Source organism: Lolium rigidum, chromosome 7 (genome assembly GCF_022539505.1).
Source record: "Lolium rigidum isolate FL_2022 chromosome 7, APGP_CSIRO_Lrig_0.1, whole genome shotgun sequence".
NCBI lineage: Eukaryota > Viridiplantae > Streptophyta > Magnoliopsida > Poales > Poaceae > Lolium > Lolium rigidum.
Genome location: NC_061514.1, coordinates 52,918,978 through 52,936,917, shown reverse-complemented (window position 1 = coordinate 52,936,917; position 17,940 = coordinate 52,918,978). Strand labels below are relative to the sequence as shown.

General features: G+C 44.7%; 1 protein-coding gene and 1 long non-coding RNA gene across 6 annotated transcripts; both read right to left on the bottom strand.

Annotated features, from left to right (window-relative positions):
• Positions 1 to 1,608: 1,608 nt before the first annotated feature.
• On the bottom strand, positions 1,609 to 3,570 carry LOC124674417. 2 transcript variants are annotated; one of them, XR_006993004.1, is made up of 3 exons: positions 3,523 to 3,570; positions 3,332 to 3,442; positions 1,609 to 2,142 (listed from the first exon to the last, which is right to left on the bottom strand). XR_006993004.1 is itself a non-coding variant. In XM_047210467.1 (2 exons), the coding sequence occupies exons 1-2, from the start codon at positions 3,461 to 3,463 to the stop codon at positions 1,846 to 1,848; spliced, it is 429 nt and encodes a 142-aa protein (XP_047066423.1). In that variant the 5' UTR covers positions 3,464 to 3,511; the 3' UTR covers positions 1,609 to 1,845. The 2 variants fall into 2 exon arrangements, 1 of the variants encoding a protein (XP_047066423.1); XM_047210467.1 differs by lacking the exon at positions 3,523 to 3,570 and having other exon boundaries at positions 3,332 to 3,511.
• A 1,174-nt stretch (positions 3,571 to 4,744) lies between these two features.
• Positions 4,745 to 10,016, bottom strand: LOC124676026. Of its 4 annotated transcripts, none has more exons than XR_006993497.1 (6): positions 9,703 to 10,016; positions 8,849 to 8,884; positions 8,240 to 8,314; positions 6,334 to 7,737; positions 5,998 to 6,133; positions 4,745 to 4,984 (listed from the first exon to the last, which is right to left on the bottom strand). It is a non-coding gene; the product is annotated as an uncharacterized LOC124676026 (long non-coding RNA). The 4 variants fall into 4 exon arrangements; XR_006993495.1 differs by having other exon boundaries at positions 5,998 to 6,800; positions 7,097 to 7,737; XR_006993494.1 differs by having other exon boundaries at positions 5,998 to 7,737.
• Positions 10,017 to 17,940: the final 7,924 nt, after the last annotated feature.

Here is a 17,940-nt window from a genome sequence, read left to right as displayed (position 1 = left end):
CTATATATCCTGTGAGAGCCTTCGTGCTTGAGTTACTCGTATCATCATCTAGGGTGCCTCACCTAGTTTGCATTAGGCTCATCTTTATATTTCACAAAGCCTAATATTGCAAAGAAAGAATTAAAATCTGTAGAAACCTATTCACCCTCCCCTCTAGGTTTACCATCTCTGAACTTTCAACGCGACGCTGGCGGAGTACGGCTTTAGGCGGCGCATCCACAGCGACCCCACGTGTGTGCCCCTCTTCTACCCGCAGGCGGAGTGCATGACGCGGAGGTGCCGCCCCTACGGAGGCCGCTGGCAAGGACGACGGCATCAAGCAACTCGTGATCTAGCTCGTCGACCGCCAGGGGCCGCCCGCGCTCTGCCGCGCACATGCCTCCTTCGGGTGGCGTCGTCATCCACGACGGCCCGAGGCGTGCAGCTTCGGATCCGGCTCGAGGGACGCCGGAGACACTTCAACGCCGCTGCCCCAAGGAGGAGGTTGCGGACTCTCCACCACCTCCACCGGCGAAGAAGTGGTGGGAGATGGAGGCGGAGGCGCAGACGGCCTTCCCGGGGACTTCCCGGGGAAGCACCTCATCATCGGCCGTTCCGTCGAGGAGGACTACCGGCAGATCACGCTCGACCTGCGGCAGGCGGCGGTGTGGTCCGCCATCGACCACGGCGAGAACTTCATCTACCTCGTCGGTCCTTCTGAGCCGTCAGCGCCAAAGGAGGAGGGCGACTGGTCCTTCGACTTCTCCGATGACGACGGCGGCAGCGACGACGCGGACAATCTCGACTTCAGCGCCTTCGACGGGCCCGGCTAGTTTTTTTTAAGATTTTAGTTCAAATTCGAGTCGCTTTTGTATAAAACTAGTCTAAATTCGTATAAGTTTCGTTTTTTAAATGTTTTTCATATATGAGTTTTTTTGAGGGCTGTCATATGGAGGCGCCGGTGTGGGAACATCATCCCCAAATGGAGGATGTTATGTCGGCACCCCCCATATGGTAGTGCCGGCACCCCTGCCAGCGCCTATTTGGGAGTGCTGGTGGAGATGCTCTTAGGTGATTTTACAAAATGTTTGGAAGAGTTTAGGTGTTGTCCCTCTTGGCAGGAGGCTGGGAGGGAGGAGGGGTCGTTGTAAACTTGTAATAACTGGAAGGTCTTTCTGTGGTTTCATTTTAATAAAATTTGAAGCGAGATCCTTTTAATTCGAAGAAAGAAAAACAAACTAACTGATTGATCTACTGTTGTTAGCCAAGTTTGTTAGGATAAGGTGCGCGTGAGATGTCTGTGACAATTTTTCAGTAATAATCTGATTTAGCTGAGCATTTGACACGTTTCGGCTATTTCTGTTAAACCACAAAATTTTGGTTTTAGCCGAAATAAAGAGGGGGCTATTATGGTTAGTAGTTTCCCTAACTATAACCAAAACCCAGAAAAACTGAAATTTAGTTGCAGTTACTTTGTTTCGAACCTCACAGCTGCTGATTTGTTAGTGCTCTACTGCCTAGGATCAACCCAACATATCAGGTGTAAACAGCAAATACAGTACCTAATCATTGGCTTGCTATCTGAAAAAATTAGCAGAAAAAGGGGATAAAATAGAGGCTGCAATCAAATTGTCGCTGTGTACGTAGCATGCAGATGTCACATACTCCGTATAACAATGTAAACTGGCATCATGCCAATATCGCATACAAAATTGCAACACATACGGCCAATATCGCATACAAAATTGCAACACATACGGCCAGACAGAAATTGGGGCAGAGAGCGTCATTGACCTAGAGAGTAGTCCTGACATGCCAACACGGTGACCAAAGTACTAGCAACAAGACGTGAGTGATCAGCTCACTTCATTCATCCAGCACAGGGAACTTAGCAAAGTACTCCGGGAGGTATGCTTTATAGCCAGTGGAATCATATATCTCCTTGATCTTCTTGCCAACATTGGCCATCAGTCCTCCAAGCTCGAGCTTAAGCTGGGTATATTCCTTTGCATCAGGCGTTGGAGAGCGGGCCAGACAGTGTAAGACTTGACGTCGCTTATCAGCAATGTTGTTGCAATCATCCTCGTACAGCGCCTTCAGAAGAAGGTCAGCGACTTCTAGACCTATACGATCTGACTTTGCAAACCTGAAGAGGGAACCCTCCTGAAAACAAAATCACAGAGAAAATTCAGGACAATAGAATTTCCAACCACGCAGTGGAGCACTAACCCAACACTAGTGAAAAGCACAGAACCCAAGGAATGTTGTAATGCACAGTACTCATGTTATTAAGGTAATCCTGAAAAATTAACTTGCCATGATGAAATTTATTTGTGGGTAATAACCTGTTCACTCATTGTCAAGAAGAAAAAAAAATATAGCTATGCATAGTGTTTTGTCTATTTCAGTTTACAAATCAAACATCATTTTCTTCTACACCCAAAGTATGGAGCTAGAATTTCATTATTGTCATTAATACCCGTTTGTGATGAGCATGCGACTTTAGGTGATACGAGACTCGTCTTCCATTTCATATTATGCAACCTTAAAAAGATGAGATGTAAATTATGATTACTAAAGAGGATACGTGTTAGCTGTTTAATGGACCCAAATAGAAAAGCATAAACATAAAGACAGAACCATTCCAATGTTGCAATCCTTTACATGAAATAAAGGTACATACATTGGTCTGGCAATGACATAAACAGCTGAAGTAGTGATATGGTGATGCGATTAGTAAGAAGCTTCAGATGTACACAAGTAGCAAAGGAAACCAACGACTCTCTTGCAATCTGATAGCTAATAACAAAATCCCCTGTTCCACTAAGGATTAATAGCATTTCCTCCAATGGCACAAAGTAGCAGAATAGAAAGATTATGACGCATGTATACAAAAAAAATCAAAGTTGAATATTTTCTCTTGAGATTGCTATCGATTAGAATCTGCTAAGCTTGTTGCGTTTGGTCCAGCTGAAGCCTTCATGCAGAAAATTTTGGTCTGTTATATTCATCCAATCATTAATTATTGAGAAGGTACTAGAAGTAAACCTAGTCAAACATTTCTTCCCTGACTTGTTGCTACTTGATAAGTGGAAGTGCGAAATTAAACTGCTGCCTTAACAGACAATTCTATGACTCTCAAACAACATAGTTTACCAGGCTCCCTCTAACGTCCCAGAGGAAAAGCACTGCAACATGCCTTGGTTCGGCAATAACACAAGCACCTGGCATGCCATCTATTCCAAACTGAACTATTGATATGATGAGGAATGGTTGAAATCGAGGGAAGCTCAGACTCATTAAGTAAAATACAGTTCATCGTCATCAGACGAAACAGAGGGCAATAACTTACCACAGCAGGGGCCTTGGCAGGGAGAGGGAGCCACTTGTGACCCCTGGACTCTTGGTGTTGACCGACATGTCTCCAAGCGGTGCCAAAGAGCTGCTCCTGACTGGGACCACGCTGGTGGGCATGAAACTCCATCGTCAGAAGAGACAAGAGGGGAAGGTAGAAGTATCGGAACGGAGGGGAGGTTTATTTACCGCTCTGGCGGCGGCGGCAGTGGCTGGGTCGACGAGCTGCGGCGCCTGAAAAACCGCGGCCTGACGGTGCGGGGCCCCTGCGCGCCCCGCCCTTCCATCCCGGCGGCGGGCGCGATCCATCCTCGGCGGCGGTCTTGGGCGCTAGGGTTCGCGGATATTGAAATCGATCGCCTACGAATAGATGGGGAATTTTTGGGCTCCCCGGCTGCGGGTTATGCGAGAGAGGGGAAGGTGTGAGGGGGTTTGTGCGGGGATTAGCACAGCACAACTGCGAGGTAAACGGGCTGCGGATGATCGGATGGCCCACAAATTGATCAGCCGCAGGCTCCAAACTTCGTGCACTGCAATGCCTGTAGGTAATTGAGCTGAAGAAGTTAAGTTAGCGGTTGATTGGCCTTCTGGAAATTGCTAAGCGTAAAACTACTTGAAATGACCTGCAGAATTTGTATCCGTTCAACTGACTCTCAAATTGAGAAAGAATAGTACCATCTTTTGGGGAGATCCATGGGAGCGCAAATTGACGGAAGCATCGACAAGATCTTCATCTAAAGAGGTGCAGCTATGGCGGCCCTCTGTTGTTAGAAGGCAGCGGGCCGCTACGACCTCGCTGCCTCCTAACCACAGGGGATCGTCGCGGCTACCTCCTAATCACAGAGGATCGTCGCAGCCCCTTTCATGGCAAAAGGATGCATAGTGGTGGGAGCTTGAAGTTCTGGGCAAACTCGATACCTCCTAACCACAGGGGATCGTCGCGGCTACCTCCTAACCACAGGGGATCATCGCAGCCCCTCGCAAGGAGATGGTCGTCGCGGCCGCTGAGCCCTGAAGCTCAGGGCAACCATCTCTTCCGGCCATGGTTCCGGCGGCAGATCTGGTTTAGGGTCTGATGAGGAAGTGGCGGCTGGACAGGGGAGGTTTGGCAAAGAGCTGGAACGCCCATCTTAAGTAGACCTTGGAGATAGGTCACAGGATTCATTGAATCCAGACACCCTGTATTTGTAATATACCACAACGCCCGGTCTTTCCTCTCAACCACAGATTAGTTTGGAAAGAGCGACCCCATCGCAAGCGGCAAACTGAACAGAACCCGGTCTTTTCTCGAGGGAACCGGATCTCGTATCCTCAAGTTTAGAATAGGCTGTTGTTCTCTCACGATACACCAAGCTGCCCACAGGCCACACCTTATTCCCTATATATAAAACAAAGCTGCCCACACCTTATTTTCTCGTGAAAGGTTGTGACGCGACATCACATCGATTGGACACTTCTGTATATAAGTATATTACAATCGCCCGCTAATTCCATGTTAGAAACTCGATAGACAACCATTAATTACATGCTCGTAGGAGAAGAGACATTGTACTAGTATCCAAGGAACTGAAACTAAAAGGATGTTTTCTGCCGCATCAGGAACTATGTTTTGTGGTCCATTCATTGGCTCGCAACCCCGAAGCTTGTGAACCTGCACAATGAAAACGAAGATCTTGCCTGTGAGCTCCTCTAACTGTTACTTATATTGTCGAGCATCTGTAAAACTATATGTGACGGAAATTTACCAAAACAAAATGCTCACGGCAAGATCAGAACATGCATAGATTCAGGCATCACATACAACTCACAAGATGTGCAAAACTACTCTCCTAACAATCATAACTCGGAACTCCAAAATCAATTGAACAGCGATGCACCAGCCTTCATGGTTTACAAAAGGGGAAAAAAACACCTAGACAAACAAAACAAAAAAGGCTGTGTTACGTTAGGTGCAAAACTGAAATTTCTGTGGACAAAAATACTCTCTGCAAGAGCAATGCTCCCCAACAAACAAAACAGAGGAATTATCACTGCATGATCTTTTAGAGTCACACAGGGCATAAAAATGAAAACCCTTGGCAGAAAATGTCATGTTAATTCATTTCACGTGAACGTAACATGTATATAGTCTGGCTCTTAATAGCCAAACAAATAATGCAGACATATTTTTTAAAGTAGTTCAAAGAAAATTAATTCACGTAGGAACATAACTGTAATGAATATTCAGACACTATTCTAGAATCTGTGTTGGCAAAATAAGCCACTTCCTTCTTTTTAGTTTCAACAAAGCATAAAACCTTTCATCCCTGTGTAAACCAGCATTTGCTTTTTAAAGATGCAAGTGGAAGAAAATGGAATCAAAATACTGTTCCTTGCTGCTGCAAAAAGCTTTCAACAGCTTTACCCTCCCAACTTTTATGATAATATTTAGTATGTGCAGCTCATTTGCTTGTCAATTTATATAAAAAACTGATTCAATCACTATCCCGAGGCCTAGAAAGAAGAGCTGGAAATGATGACACCAACCAATAAAAAACAGCAAACAGGTACACATCATTCTTGTCGAACAGGATCACATTATCGAGCACAAAACCAGACAAAGATGTCGTAACTCGTAACAGCTTCAGGAGCATAGAAGGATCAAAACAAAGTTAAGGAATATACCATGCCAGGAGAGTCCTGTTTATGCGATCGAGCTGTTATTCCAAATGATAACCATGTTGCAGTTTCTGCCTTTCTAGCATCAGCAGTTGCCCTCCAGAGAATCAACTTGAGCAATCTTTTGTGCTTGAGGTGGCAACTGAACAAAAACAGAATTGCATGTAGAAATACATAGAAAATAGAGCAAAGCTAATGCACCAGATGACAGAAGATCCGACAATTGCAAATCAAGATGAACAAGTCAAGAGCGCACGCTAAGCAGTATAGCATGATGCCACAGAATAAAGGAAGAAAACAGCACTATAAACAAGCACCAAAGGTAACCAAATATATACTGACCCTTCAAGCCATCAAAGATCATGAAGAAGACTATTTGTCGGTACAACTGCTCCAGTACCCAGAGAAACTGTTTTTTCTTACTGAAACATGCTTGTCAGTCTTTCGTGCTAACACAGAAGGATGACATATTTACTTTGATTCAAAATAAAATTTAATAGATTAGATAAACAGGACATGCTGTATAGTTACAAAATCATTGGTCAATTCTACCTATGCACCGTGTACCGTTCCTTTCTATCTTGAGACCCATTTGTATTAGGAACATACACTTGGCTGAAAATTCGTTTGAAGATAGAATGTTTTGGTGTTTTCCCAGCTCTCATACCACATATATGGCACCAACAATAGTAGTAGCAGATCATTTGTGAATAGAAAAGGCTAGATCCAAGGTGAAGGGGGGAGAAAGAGAGAAGGGCTCATTAGATACAGGAAAAAAGGCCAAGCTGAGCCTTCTCCAGGTCTGAAGGCTGCAATAAAAAATCAATGGAACGGAGTTAACAAACTAGAGCCTGGAAAGGGTATAATTAGCTAGAGATGACATAAAACAGTTCCAGTTCAATTAACATGTCAGGAACTAGTTTGTTAACCTGCCAATTCACTGTATGTTGATACTAAACTTAACTACTAGTAAAATGATGCATCAAGCAGAAGGTAGTAGATGCACAACAATTCTTCACTATCTAACTCTCCGCACCCAGTTCATGCAAAACCATAGTTCATGAAACCACTACACTAAAAGTAAGCAGCACAAAGTTCAACATACGTCCTAGTCTGCTCCATGCTTGAACGTAGCTACAGAAGAAGCCGGGTTCTTATGGTCATCTTTGCATTCAGTAAGAGATAAACCAGGAGTAGTTGCATGACAATAAAGTGAATAATGTGAGTACTTTGTTGTTTCCTTGAAGTAGAATATGTCGGCCCATATGATAGCTCTTTAGATTCATGGAAATTAATTTCACCTTACGATAGTTATATCCTCATAGGTAATCTCAGCAAGTATCATGGTACAAACAACTGCAACAATAATTCAAGGTACCATAAAAAAGCACTCAGAAACTAATCTAACATGACATGGTAACCAAAGGAACTAAAGACAACTTAAGGAATTTGCGCTTCACTGTGCAAATTTATTTTGGATTAAGATTTGAAACTGACTGAAATACATGATCAAGAGATGATGTTTATCATATTCATGAGTTGTACGTATCATAATTCACAAGTCATTAAAACCCAACAGAGAACAAATATCACATATCAATATTTATCAAACTTATAAATGTAGTTAATTTGTTTTTCTATGACTCACTGCGTAGCTGCAAACCGTGAAATTGAATCTAAGAATAAATTTGCATCCCTTGTCCGGCTGATGATGATAGGGCGGAAGCCAACCAGGAGGCAATGACCCTGGACACGGTAAGAAAACAATATGAATATCGCACAGGCAGAAGCTTCATATACCTAAGATAAATATAAAAAAGTATTCACACGTACAAATATTAGATGAAAACCACACTGAACAATATCTTTACTCAAAGCCTCAGGAACTTCGCATGACCAAGGATCTCATTTATATTAGCTGCCCTATTTGTCTACATATAGTTGGAAAGAATTGTCTTGATTTCATTTAGTAGCCATCTCTGGACCCGGTGATTACCAAATCATCATTTACTAATCTTCTAAATATTACTATAATTATCAGGATACATGTTTGGGTGCATCCTATGGGCGCACATGCCAGGGGGTACTTGAGACAGATGGAATTCAGATTACTTTGATTCATGAAAATGGTATGCCTTCACTTTTCTCACCTCCAAGAAGTAAAAAGTAAAAAATACTTAAAGAGGAAAAATCTTAGTGCTATAAAAGATTAAATTGAAAATAGGAACAGGAAGAGAGATAAACAAACCTTCCATAGAATCCTTTGGCTGTTTTAAACTTTTAATGGTAAATGAGAGCCTCTATATATCAGCATCATATGCACCTGCAATATCACAGTAAAACTTAGAGCGCGCATACACACAGGCTTCCTCGGCTGAGGTGAAGGCCTACTTGGCATAGGCGACAAGAAAGCCAGGACAGTGACATTGCGCCTATGTCTTAATTGTATCAACAATATAATTTTAAATAATAACATAGTACTCGTATAGTGCATTTACAAGAATCTCAATGGCATCACTATTCAAGCATGGCTAAAATTATCAACACTTGAAATGTAAAGTACAAATTGAATGATCTTCTTTGCAAAGTTCAGCCTTACACAGTAGGTATAAATGAAGAACTGATACAAGAATAATATACCATACACCTATTATCGCGCTACTTGGGGCCAAATAATTGGGGGAACAGGGAAATGTGATATAATTATTATTCATCTCATAAAGCTTTTAGTGCTTCGAAGTTCAAACTATTCAATAGTCACAATATCTCATATAGAAACACGGCAACCATGCTCAGATTACACTGAAGAATAGATACATGATATCTGCTAAATGCATGGTCAACAAGCTCTACTCACACATGGGATGCCGCTTGTATCCAGACAACATAAACCCTGCAAGAGATTCATATAAAGAGTTAAACGAAGGATTGGTATAGCTATACCTTAGGAAATGGCATCAATCGTCCAAATCTACTGGTGCAATAATTTTCAGCCAGTCATTTAGCCACTCTGGCAAGTGGATACTATAAATAGAAGACTGCACCAAATAATAAATTGTCAAATATTAGACAATATCGTGTTTCGTACATTAGACTAACAATAACAACACTGGAGCATTTGCAGAAATTAACATCTTGCTGATAGGGCTTCCTTGATATGTTTCATAAAGGCCTTTTTTCGAGATTGACATAGGAACCTTCTTTAACCACAAGTTCAGAAGAAGCTTTCAGAGAAAGATAGTAACTAGTTTTAAAAATATCCCTATTCAGCAGAATCTTTCAGAGTATAATTTGGGTCTTCCATTGTTACATATCTTGACTGTGTCATAAAGAATGAAGCAATAAGTAACCGATTCAATGATATGCATATGATATACCAATGGTTATGAACCTGCATTTACTTTAAGCTTGAGAAACTACGCATAACCAAGGATCTCATATAGCACAGCTGCTCTATCTATCTGCCTATAAAAAAGGTGGCATGGAAATCGATGATTTGGTTCTGCTGAAATCGAATTGAATTGCAAATGATTAAAAAGAGCCGAATTTATCCATTTTATTAGGGAATCCGGACAGGAAAACCTTACAAGTCTCAGTTATTGAGGACAACCGAGCTAAAACCAGTACCATACGGCCACACTACTAAACTAGGTATGGAGAGGCCCCATACGACACGAACACAATGTAGAATAGTGTAAAAACGGCCGGTACCAAGCAGCGGGAGATGAAGTGAAGCGGTTCTGGGCCTCTGGAGCACGTGGAAAGAACGACAAATCCCCCCACACCCTGGCAAACTCCACTCGGCGGTTGTGCAGGTCGAAGAGGAAGTCGGAGGTGGCCATCGCGGGAAGTAGCTGCTGCTCGCTGCCGTCGAAGGGGCGGAGAGGGCTCGACGGCGACGAGGGGGCCGAGTGGGAGATCTCTCTGAGGCAGTGTCTCTGGGTTTGCTAATGGTAGTGGGGAACTGGGGAGGGGAAGGAGAAGGAAGGGGAGTGGAGGATGAAGACGCGAAATTGGGCTCAGCCAATAGTGGACTGGCGGAACTGGGAGCCCTGTGCTGCTCTTTTCCGGCCTGTTGTCCTGTGTCCTGTGTGTAATGGGCTTGAGTGAAATACGCGTCCACTCACGAGAAAAAGGGCAATTCTCAATGGAAAAAGCTTGTAATCAGCCGACCGATGCGTCCCGCGCGATCGGTCGCTCTGGCTCATGCGTGCAAACGTCGCTTTCACATGCGCCCTCCCGTCGCTTTCTTTTAACCCGCTCGTTTTTTTTTACTTGCTTTCCTGTGGGCATGGCTCTCGCTGCACCCAGCTTCTTCATGCCTCATCCTGGCCACGTCGCTCAGCTGTTGTAGGCCACTATCTCTTGTCTCCATGCAATGTTTTCTACGTGACTCACTAGCATTATATTTTGAACTAATGGCTGTTGGGCAGCAAAGTACATGTAGCTGAAGTACCTATATACTGGGACACTTAGCTTGCTACATATCGTATTTATTTTTTCTATCGCGGTGCTTAAAGTTGCTAGTAAATTTGATTTTCTTATACTATATACTTCCATTTGGAAATAAATGCTGCATATTTGTGGCATGTATCTATTGTGCAGACACATCCAAATCTATACAAATAGGCGACATTTGTTTTCTAACAGACTGAGTATCTCTTAATTTTGACACGCCAATCACTCTTGGTGTATGCTAAAAAAATGTTGTGATCTGACTGTGCAAGGCTCCGGATCCTGCGAGGTCGGCGCTTCAACAAAAGGCAAGGTTTTTTCCTGATTTTCGATGTTACTTTTGTTCACTCGATATGATGCAAAGTTCTAGACATTTTGTTGTTAATGTAGACACGAGATGTTCTATGGCTTTAGTGGGCTCTCCTAAAAATAAGGTTTTCCGTTGGATATTCAATGTTGTATACATGCTTTAAAATTGTAACAAACTCATATGTGTTTTGTTGTGAAAGCACATACAAGATGTTGTAAGGTGCTTTGGGCGTTTGATAGAAATATGCTTTTCTCAGATTTATTGATGGTGCATACATGTTTTAAAATTGTAACAAACTCGTATAAATTTTGTTGTGATAGCACATGCAAGATGATGTAAGCTTTTCTTTTAGCATTTCATACAACTTTATTTTTCTTGGATTTGTGGATGTTGCATACATGCTCTAAAATTGTAACAAACTCGTATGAATATTGTAGTGAAAGCACATGCAAAATGTTGTAAGCTTTACTTTTAGCATTTCATACAACTTTATTTTTCTTTGATTTTTCGATGTTGTATCCATGCTCTAAAATTGTAACAAACTCGTATGAATATTGTAGGTAAAGCACATGCAAAATGTTGTAAGTTATTCTTTTTAGCATTTCATACAACTATATTTTCTTGGAATCTTTGATGTTGCGTACATGCTCTAAAATTATAAAAAAACTCGTATGAATATTGTAGTGAAAGCACATGCATAAAGTTGTAACGTTTTTTGGGTGATTGATACAAGTTTGTTTTTGTCAGATTTTTCAATGGTGCATACGTACTCTACAATTGTAACAAACTCATATGAATATTGTAGTGAACGTACATGCAAAATGTTGTAATTTTGGGTGCTTGATACAAGTTTGTTTTTGTCAGGTTTTTCAATGGTGCATACGTACTCTAAAATCGTAACAAACTCATGAATATTATTGTGAAAGTATGGGCGATATGTTGCAAGTTTTCTTGGGAGCTTGATACAAGTTCGTATTTTTCTCAAATTTTTGGGTTCGTTAAGCGCGCCTTGCGCGTATAATATGTTGTATTCATGCTACAAGGCAAGGCGCGCATAATATGTTGTATTCATGCTACACTATTTAATTTTATTGATTTTTTTTGTACAATCCAAATTCTTTTGCTCTATTGGTGATTTTAAATTTATATTTTCCTGTTAGATATCGTGTACTCATGCTAGCATAATATTTTGCCTTGCCCGCATAATATGTTGTATTCATGCTAGTACAAGGTAAGGCGAGTATAATATGTTGGTGGAAAAATAGCAATGATTTATTTTAGTGCAGTGTCGTGAGCAAGCTAGCACTGTGAGGCACCCAAGCACCTAGGAGCTAGGCTTCACGGTTGCACAACTCTGCATGCTCACAAGACACTGGCAGGAGAAAGTCACAACAGTCGCGCAGCACATGCGGGCTCCACACACGAGAAACAATACTGTATCACGCTACCCTCCAACGCTTTGAACATGCACCTGACGCAAGAACAGAGCTGAAAGCGACGTGCCTGAGCGACTATTTCCATCCATCAGATGAGGCCAATGGACGGTGGTCGAGCGACCGATCCCTGCGCACGGATCGGTCGGCCGACGCCTAGCGCGGCCATTTCCTCGTATATGTTTTTAGCCCGTTGGATGTCGTATGAGGTAAAACGAAAGTTAGGTATGTTTGTGTACTAGGTTTGGATGCCAACAAAATATCTTCGTGCAGTTTCGGCATAGTGATTGGTTGACAACAATATGAGCTATGTTGGCTGATGAGGGAAGAAGTGGTTGTTTGACTGTGTGCTAAGCACAGATGTTGTTACCTCCCTCTTTGTAAGGATGCTCTTACTCCTACCTAGCTATTACGAAGCTAGTAGCAAGAACTTAAGATAACACACATGCTTAGCTAAATGCACAACATCTAATCACCATAGTTAGGGCTTAGAAAGGTGCACTGTGAGGCAGTGAGGTCTTGATCCACTTACGGAGCGCGTCCTGGAACCATGATGGGACGACGAGCATGTGGAGATCGTCCGTGTTAAGCTGGATGTAGAATCTCCGTGGCATGAGGGCCCTAGCGATGTGCCCCAGCTTAGGCTGGCTACCGGCGATGGGAAGTGGCATGAGCACAGCCTCCACCATCCCTGGCACTATCGGCTTCAGAGCGCTCGTCCACCGGTTGAGGATGATGTTGTCCTGGTAGCCTGGTGGAGGAAACCACCCTTTGGTTCGAATCGACCGTTCCTCTCGGGCCAACTTTTGGTCTGCTTTAAACATCGTGCTATCCAAGATTTCGGTAAAAGCTAGGTTTTCAAACAACCCGTTTTCGTTCCCCCCCCCCCATATGAAAAAACATATTGTGGGCAACCAATCAGGCCCTCTATATACAACCCGTTGCGGCATCACCCTACCCTTCATTGGTGTGCGTGCGGTGGTGTGCCAGGCTAGTTGCGAGGGATTGAGCATGCGGATGGGTGGGGATCATCTTTCTCTCTTCCTCGCGACCAACCAAAGAACTTAGGGTGGAGCGTGTAGGCAGTGTGTCGATGGCGATGGAGGCCCTCACCTCCATCGCCATCGACACACTGCCTACACGCTCCACCCCTAAGTTCTTTGGTTGGTCGTGAGGAAGAAATCTTACGATTAGGGGTTGCAGGTGTATCACCAACGCTGGAGGAAGGGGGTTTAGAGGGATGGTCGGCTGGTGGACGGTGGACCTGCAGAGGTTGCAGCTCGGCATGTAGGGCAGCAAGGCATCGCGGTAGCGACGACACCGACCGTGGGTGGTGGGAGATGGCGGTTAGTCCCGCGGTGTGTGGACGAGTCGACAAAAAGGAGGAGAAGTTCGGCGGCACTGTTGTTCTTGTCGTCGAGCAAGAGGAGGAGGAATAAGACTGGGAAAAGAAGGGGCAGTCGGTGGTAGGTCGCATCCCACGACGTGGTGCGTGTGCGGGGTGTCTCCTTCAGGGCCGTAAGGAGCGGTGTATATGAGCACCCGAGACCATGGGGATTGGGAAGAGGAGGAGAGCTCCTTCCAGGGAGCGCGTGGGAAACCTCTCTAGGCGCGCCACTTATCCACCCTCATTCCCTGATCCTCTTCCACTTATCCACCTTCTCCCTTTCTCCTCTTCCACTTCTCCATCCTCATTATCTTCCACTTTTCCACCTTCTCCCCTCCTCATCTCTCCCTCTCCACCTTCTTTCCCTCCTCATCTTTCACTTCTCCATCATCTCCTCTCCGGCAACGGTCGATCATCTCCTCCCGACATGGTGACCACCGGCCCTCCTCTCTAGCGTCGGTGGCCACCTCCTCCCGGCAATGGATACCACCTCTTCCCCGATGACAGTGACCACCTCCTCTCCCGACGACGGCGACCACCTCCTCCCCGACGACGGTAACCACCTCCTCCCTGACGACGGGCCACCGCAGACGCCCAGCTCTGGCGGCCATCTCCTCTCCTGGATCTCGTCAATGCCATTGACTTGATTGCTTTCTTTTGGTTTTTAGGGTGTTTTGTGAAATATCACGTGGACATTCGGGCGTTTGTCCCAACTTTATTTTAAATTGCAAAAAAAAATATACTAGTAGCGGACCGAACGAGAGTACGTGACTAATAACTTATTGGCAGCGTGCCGGGTGCGAACGCGACTAGTACCGGACATACTAATCGTGCACCGGGTGCGCACCGACTAGTAGGCCCTTACCACTGGCGAGGTATCACTAGCCAAATTTAACACGCGTAGGATATTCTGTACTACTAGTATTGTATCTTGAATAAATCGAGCATTCATGTTGAAGGTTTGCCAACCAATATATAGGGCTTCCAATTTAGTTCCTTTGCTAGAATTGAATCAATGGCCACAATCGGTTTCTGTAGGAAAGTAAGCTTGTTTTCCCTATCGTCTGCATAAGCCCTCCCCTCCATGATGAAGGTTTAGCGCATATAATTGCTATATTCAGTACCGATTTAACATTTCAAAAAAAAATCGTTTTTACAAAGATGCATCCACGACGCTTATAATAAATTTAGGACCCACTCCTTTCTAGAGCATATAAGTTTCTTCTCCGGTGATAGAATCACAAACCTTCCCGAGACTATCGAATGACAAAGCTTTTACGCATCGCATCACTTTTTTTTGAAAGGGGAAATCCTGGCTTCTACATTATGGTCATGCACACGGCCTTTTATTTATTAAATTATTCACCAAAGCTTTACAAAAGCAATACAAAAGATCAAACTCAAAGCCACCTCGCTATACCTAGAGGGATGAAGGGGGTGACAATACACCAACTCACATCATCTAAAAAACCAAATGCCTTACCAAGTCGCTCAATAGCAGGTGAGAAGTACATCCAGTTAAGCGGACTCTCAGCGCATGCCACCGCACACACCATAGAAGTTGCTACCGCCGTCTTCCTTGACCCCATCTTCAAGAGGGACAATCGCATTAACCTTGCAAGGCCTGCCGTCGATGCCACCATGACGCCAGACGGCTCCACCATCCTGCACGCATACATCATCCCGCATTCGTCGTCGATACCCCGCAGCACCATGCCACCGAGACTCATCACCTTCGATGTGGTAGATGAATACCACTCCACCAACATCCGCCATCATTCAGCAGCTGCTCCAAAAACGAGGTAGAACGACGCAGGTAGTGCTGCCATCGTCTGATCCGAGAGACCCGGATCTAGGGTTTCCCCCGGAGCAGCACTAGTGGGTAGATGCAGACTGTGACGATGATGCCTTCAAGAAGGTTATGCCACGTGATGCCGCCATCGCCCGCCAAGATCGGGGTCGGAGCACGGTTTTCACCGGCAGCCGCGCATCCCCAACTCGCTGAGTGTAGTGCCGAGGCAAGCAAAGATGATGCCTTCGACAAGGTAACGACGCCAATCGACGCCGCCATCATCCGCCAAGACCAAGATCGAAGCACGATTTTAACCGGCTACCACATCACCCCCAACTCGACATCGACTAGATCTTCACCACCAGAGATCGGTGTGGGATCCCGAGATCCTCCACCCCAGATCCTAATAAGGTCGTCCACCTCCGGAGAGGAGGAGGACACCACCGCCGATTCCGAGGCCGCTGCCTCGACTCCCAGTTGATGTGGGCAGAACCACCCTCGCTGCAAACCACATGATCCCGCAGTGCAAATCAGGCCCTCACGAGCCCGCTCCACTGTCGCATCACTGCCGCCGCGCCTCAGGAAGTCGCCGCCACGCACCACCGCGGCTAGAAGATGGAGAAACGAGCACCGCCGCAACTCCCCTAGCCGCTGCAGCAGAGTCCCCGCCGCCGCCACGTCGCGCGGGCTTTGCCCAGCAACATCACCGGCGGCGGCAGAGAAAAGGGAGGTGGTAGGGAGGGCCGGAGGCGATGGGCTGGAGGGGCCCCAGTGTGGGCGGTGCCGCCGCACGGGGGTTAGGTCGCGAGAGGTGTAGGCGGAGGGTTAGGTGTAGGCGCATCGCATCACATGGTCGTAACCTTCTTCTCCTTCTCTTACATAGATCATGTGGGTCCTTCATGTTTTCATCCGGGCCATTTTGATTTATTTTGATTCATTTTCCATAATTCTGTGTTGATCTTTGTTTTTGTACACAAATATAGGATTAGTTTCCAAAATTATACCAAGTAAGCTGAATAATATAGTGACAACATTTGGCAGGACAAGCCAGAAATTTGTTTTCTACGTGAGCGTTAAATGTTTCCAAAGTTATATAGCACACAATGTAAGCAATGGTCTTACGGATGCTGGAGGTAATTAAAAAGCAAACCTTTTTTTTTCTCGATCTTCAGTAGTAATAAAGGATCCACAAGGTGGTTTGTGTTTTTTTCTGGAAGGAACAAGGTGGCTTCCGTTGTGACAGACTTATAAGTGGGCTTAAGTTGCGCCGATAGTTGGTGAGTCTAGGCCTGTGCACGTTGATAGGCCCAAGAAACTAGAAATTGGGGTCTAGAACAATGCGAATCCGGTCCGGGGAAGAAATCGAAGACGGACTGTGTCCAGACTTGCCTCTATATCGAGCGAGCCACAGCTCCTGCAAAAATCCCAACCAAGAATCAACACAACAGATCTACCCATGGCTGACAAAAAGGTGGTTCCTCCCCAGGTGGAGGAGGAGCTCGCCGGAGAGGACAGTGCACCAAAGACGAAGGCGCTGACAACCGGCCTCAAGGGTTGTGCCACGAAAAGAAAGGTGCAGCACGGCTGCTCCAAGGGAGAGGAGACGGCGGACGAGCAGGCAACGACCGACAAGACTGCGGGGCTGTCCGAGGTGACAATGGCGGCCGACGAGACGATGGAGCAACAGGATGGCTCGAACTTGGACAAGTTCTATGAAGAGTGGAAAGCAGAATACGCACAGCTTATGGACGAGCTGTTTGGTAATGGCCCAAACGCAACACCCGTGAGGTGGGTGAAACATCCCTCGTTCATGTATTACGATGGCCAGGATGACGAGGAGGAGGGGGAAGAGTTCGGCGTTGTGGTTGACGGGATCCCGCCGATGGCATCCAAATGACACGAGCAAGAAGAGCGATGGCATGGACCCGTCATGTTTCGGTCCAACCCACTTCGGTTTATTTCTCTAGTACATCACCTTGACAGTTTTTGCATGTTAATACAGAGCAAAATCTAAATAAAAACAATAAGGTGAAAGTACTTCTAAAAAATAACTCATTGTACATCATGTTTTGTTGTTATATCTAAATTACGTGACGATGTTAAGATAAGGCGGTTTTATCAACCATTGCACATGCCCTTATGGCCTTATGGGTCCATCATGTTTTGATCCATCCCATCCCACTTCGACTTATTTTTCTACATGTCATCTTGACATTTTCTTTTTGGAATATTGATACAGAAGAAAAACTGAAAATAGTTAGGTGAAAGCACTTCGACAAATGTTCTGAAGGTTTTGCCGAACACATTATAAATAATGACCTTAAAGATGATCTATGTAATCAAAAGAGCAACATGGTAAAGGGAGTATATGCATACATATTAAAAGTAAATTTCCGTATATTTGTCTCCATTTATGTCTGTGAGTGTATAATAGAGTTCTTAAGGAAATACAACTACTACGGTACTACCTCTGCCTATAAAAGGATGTCGTAAGTTTTTTCTAAATTTTAATGTATCTAGACGTACTCTAGTGTATAGATACATCCGAATTTAGACTAATTTCCGACGTCTT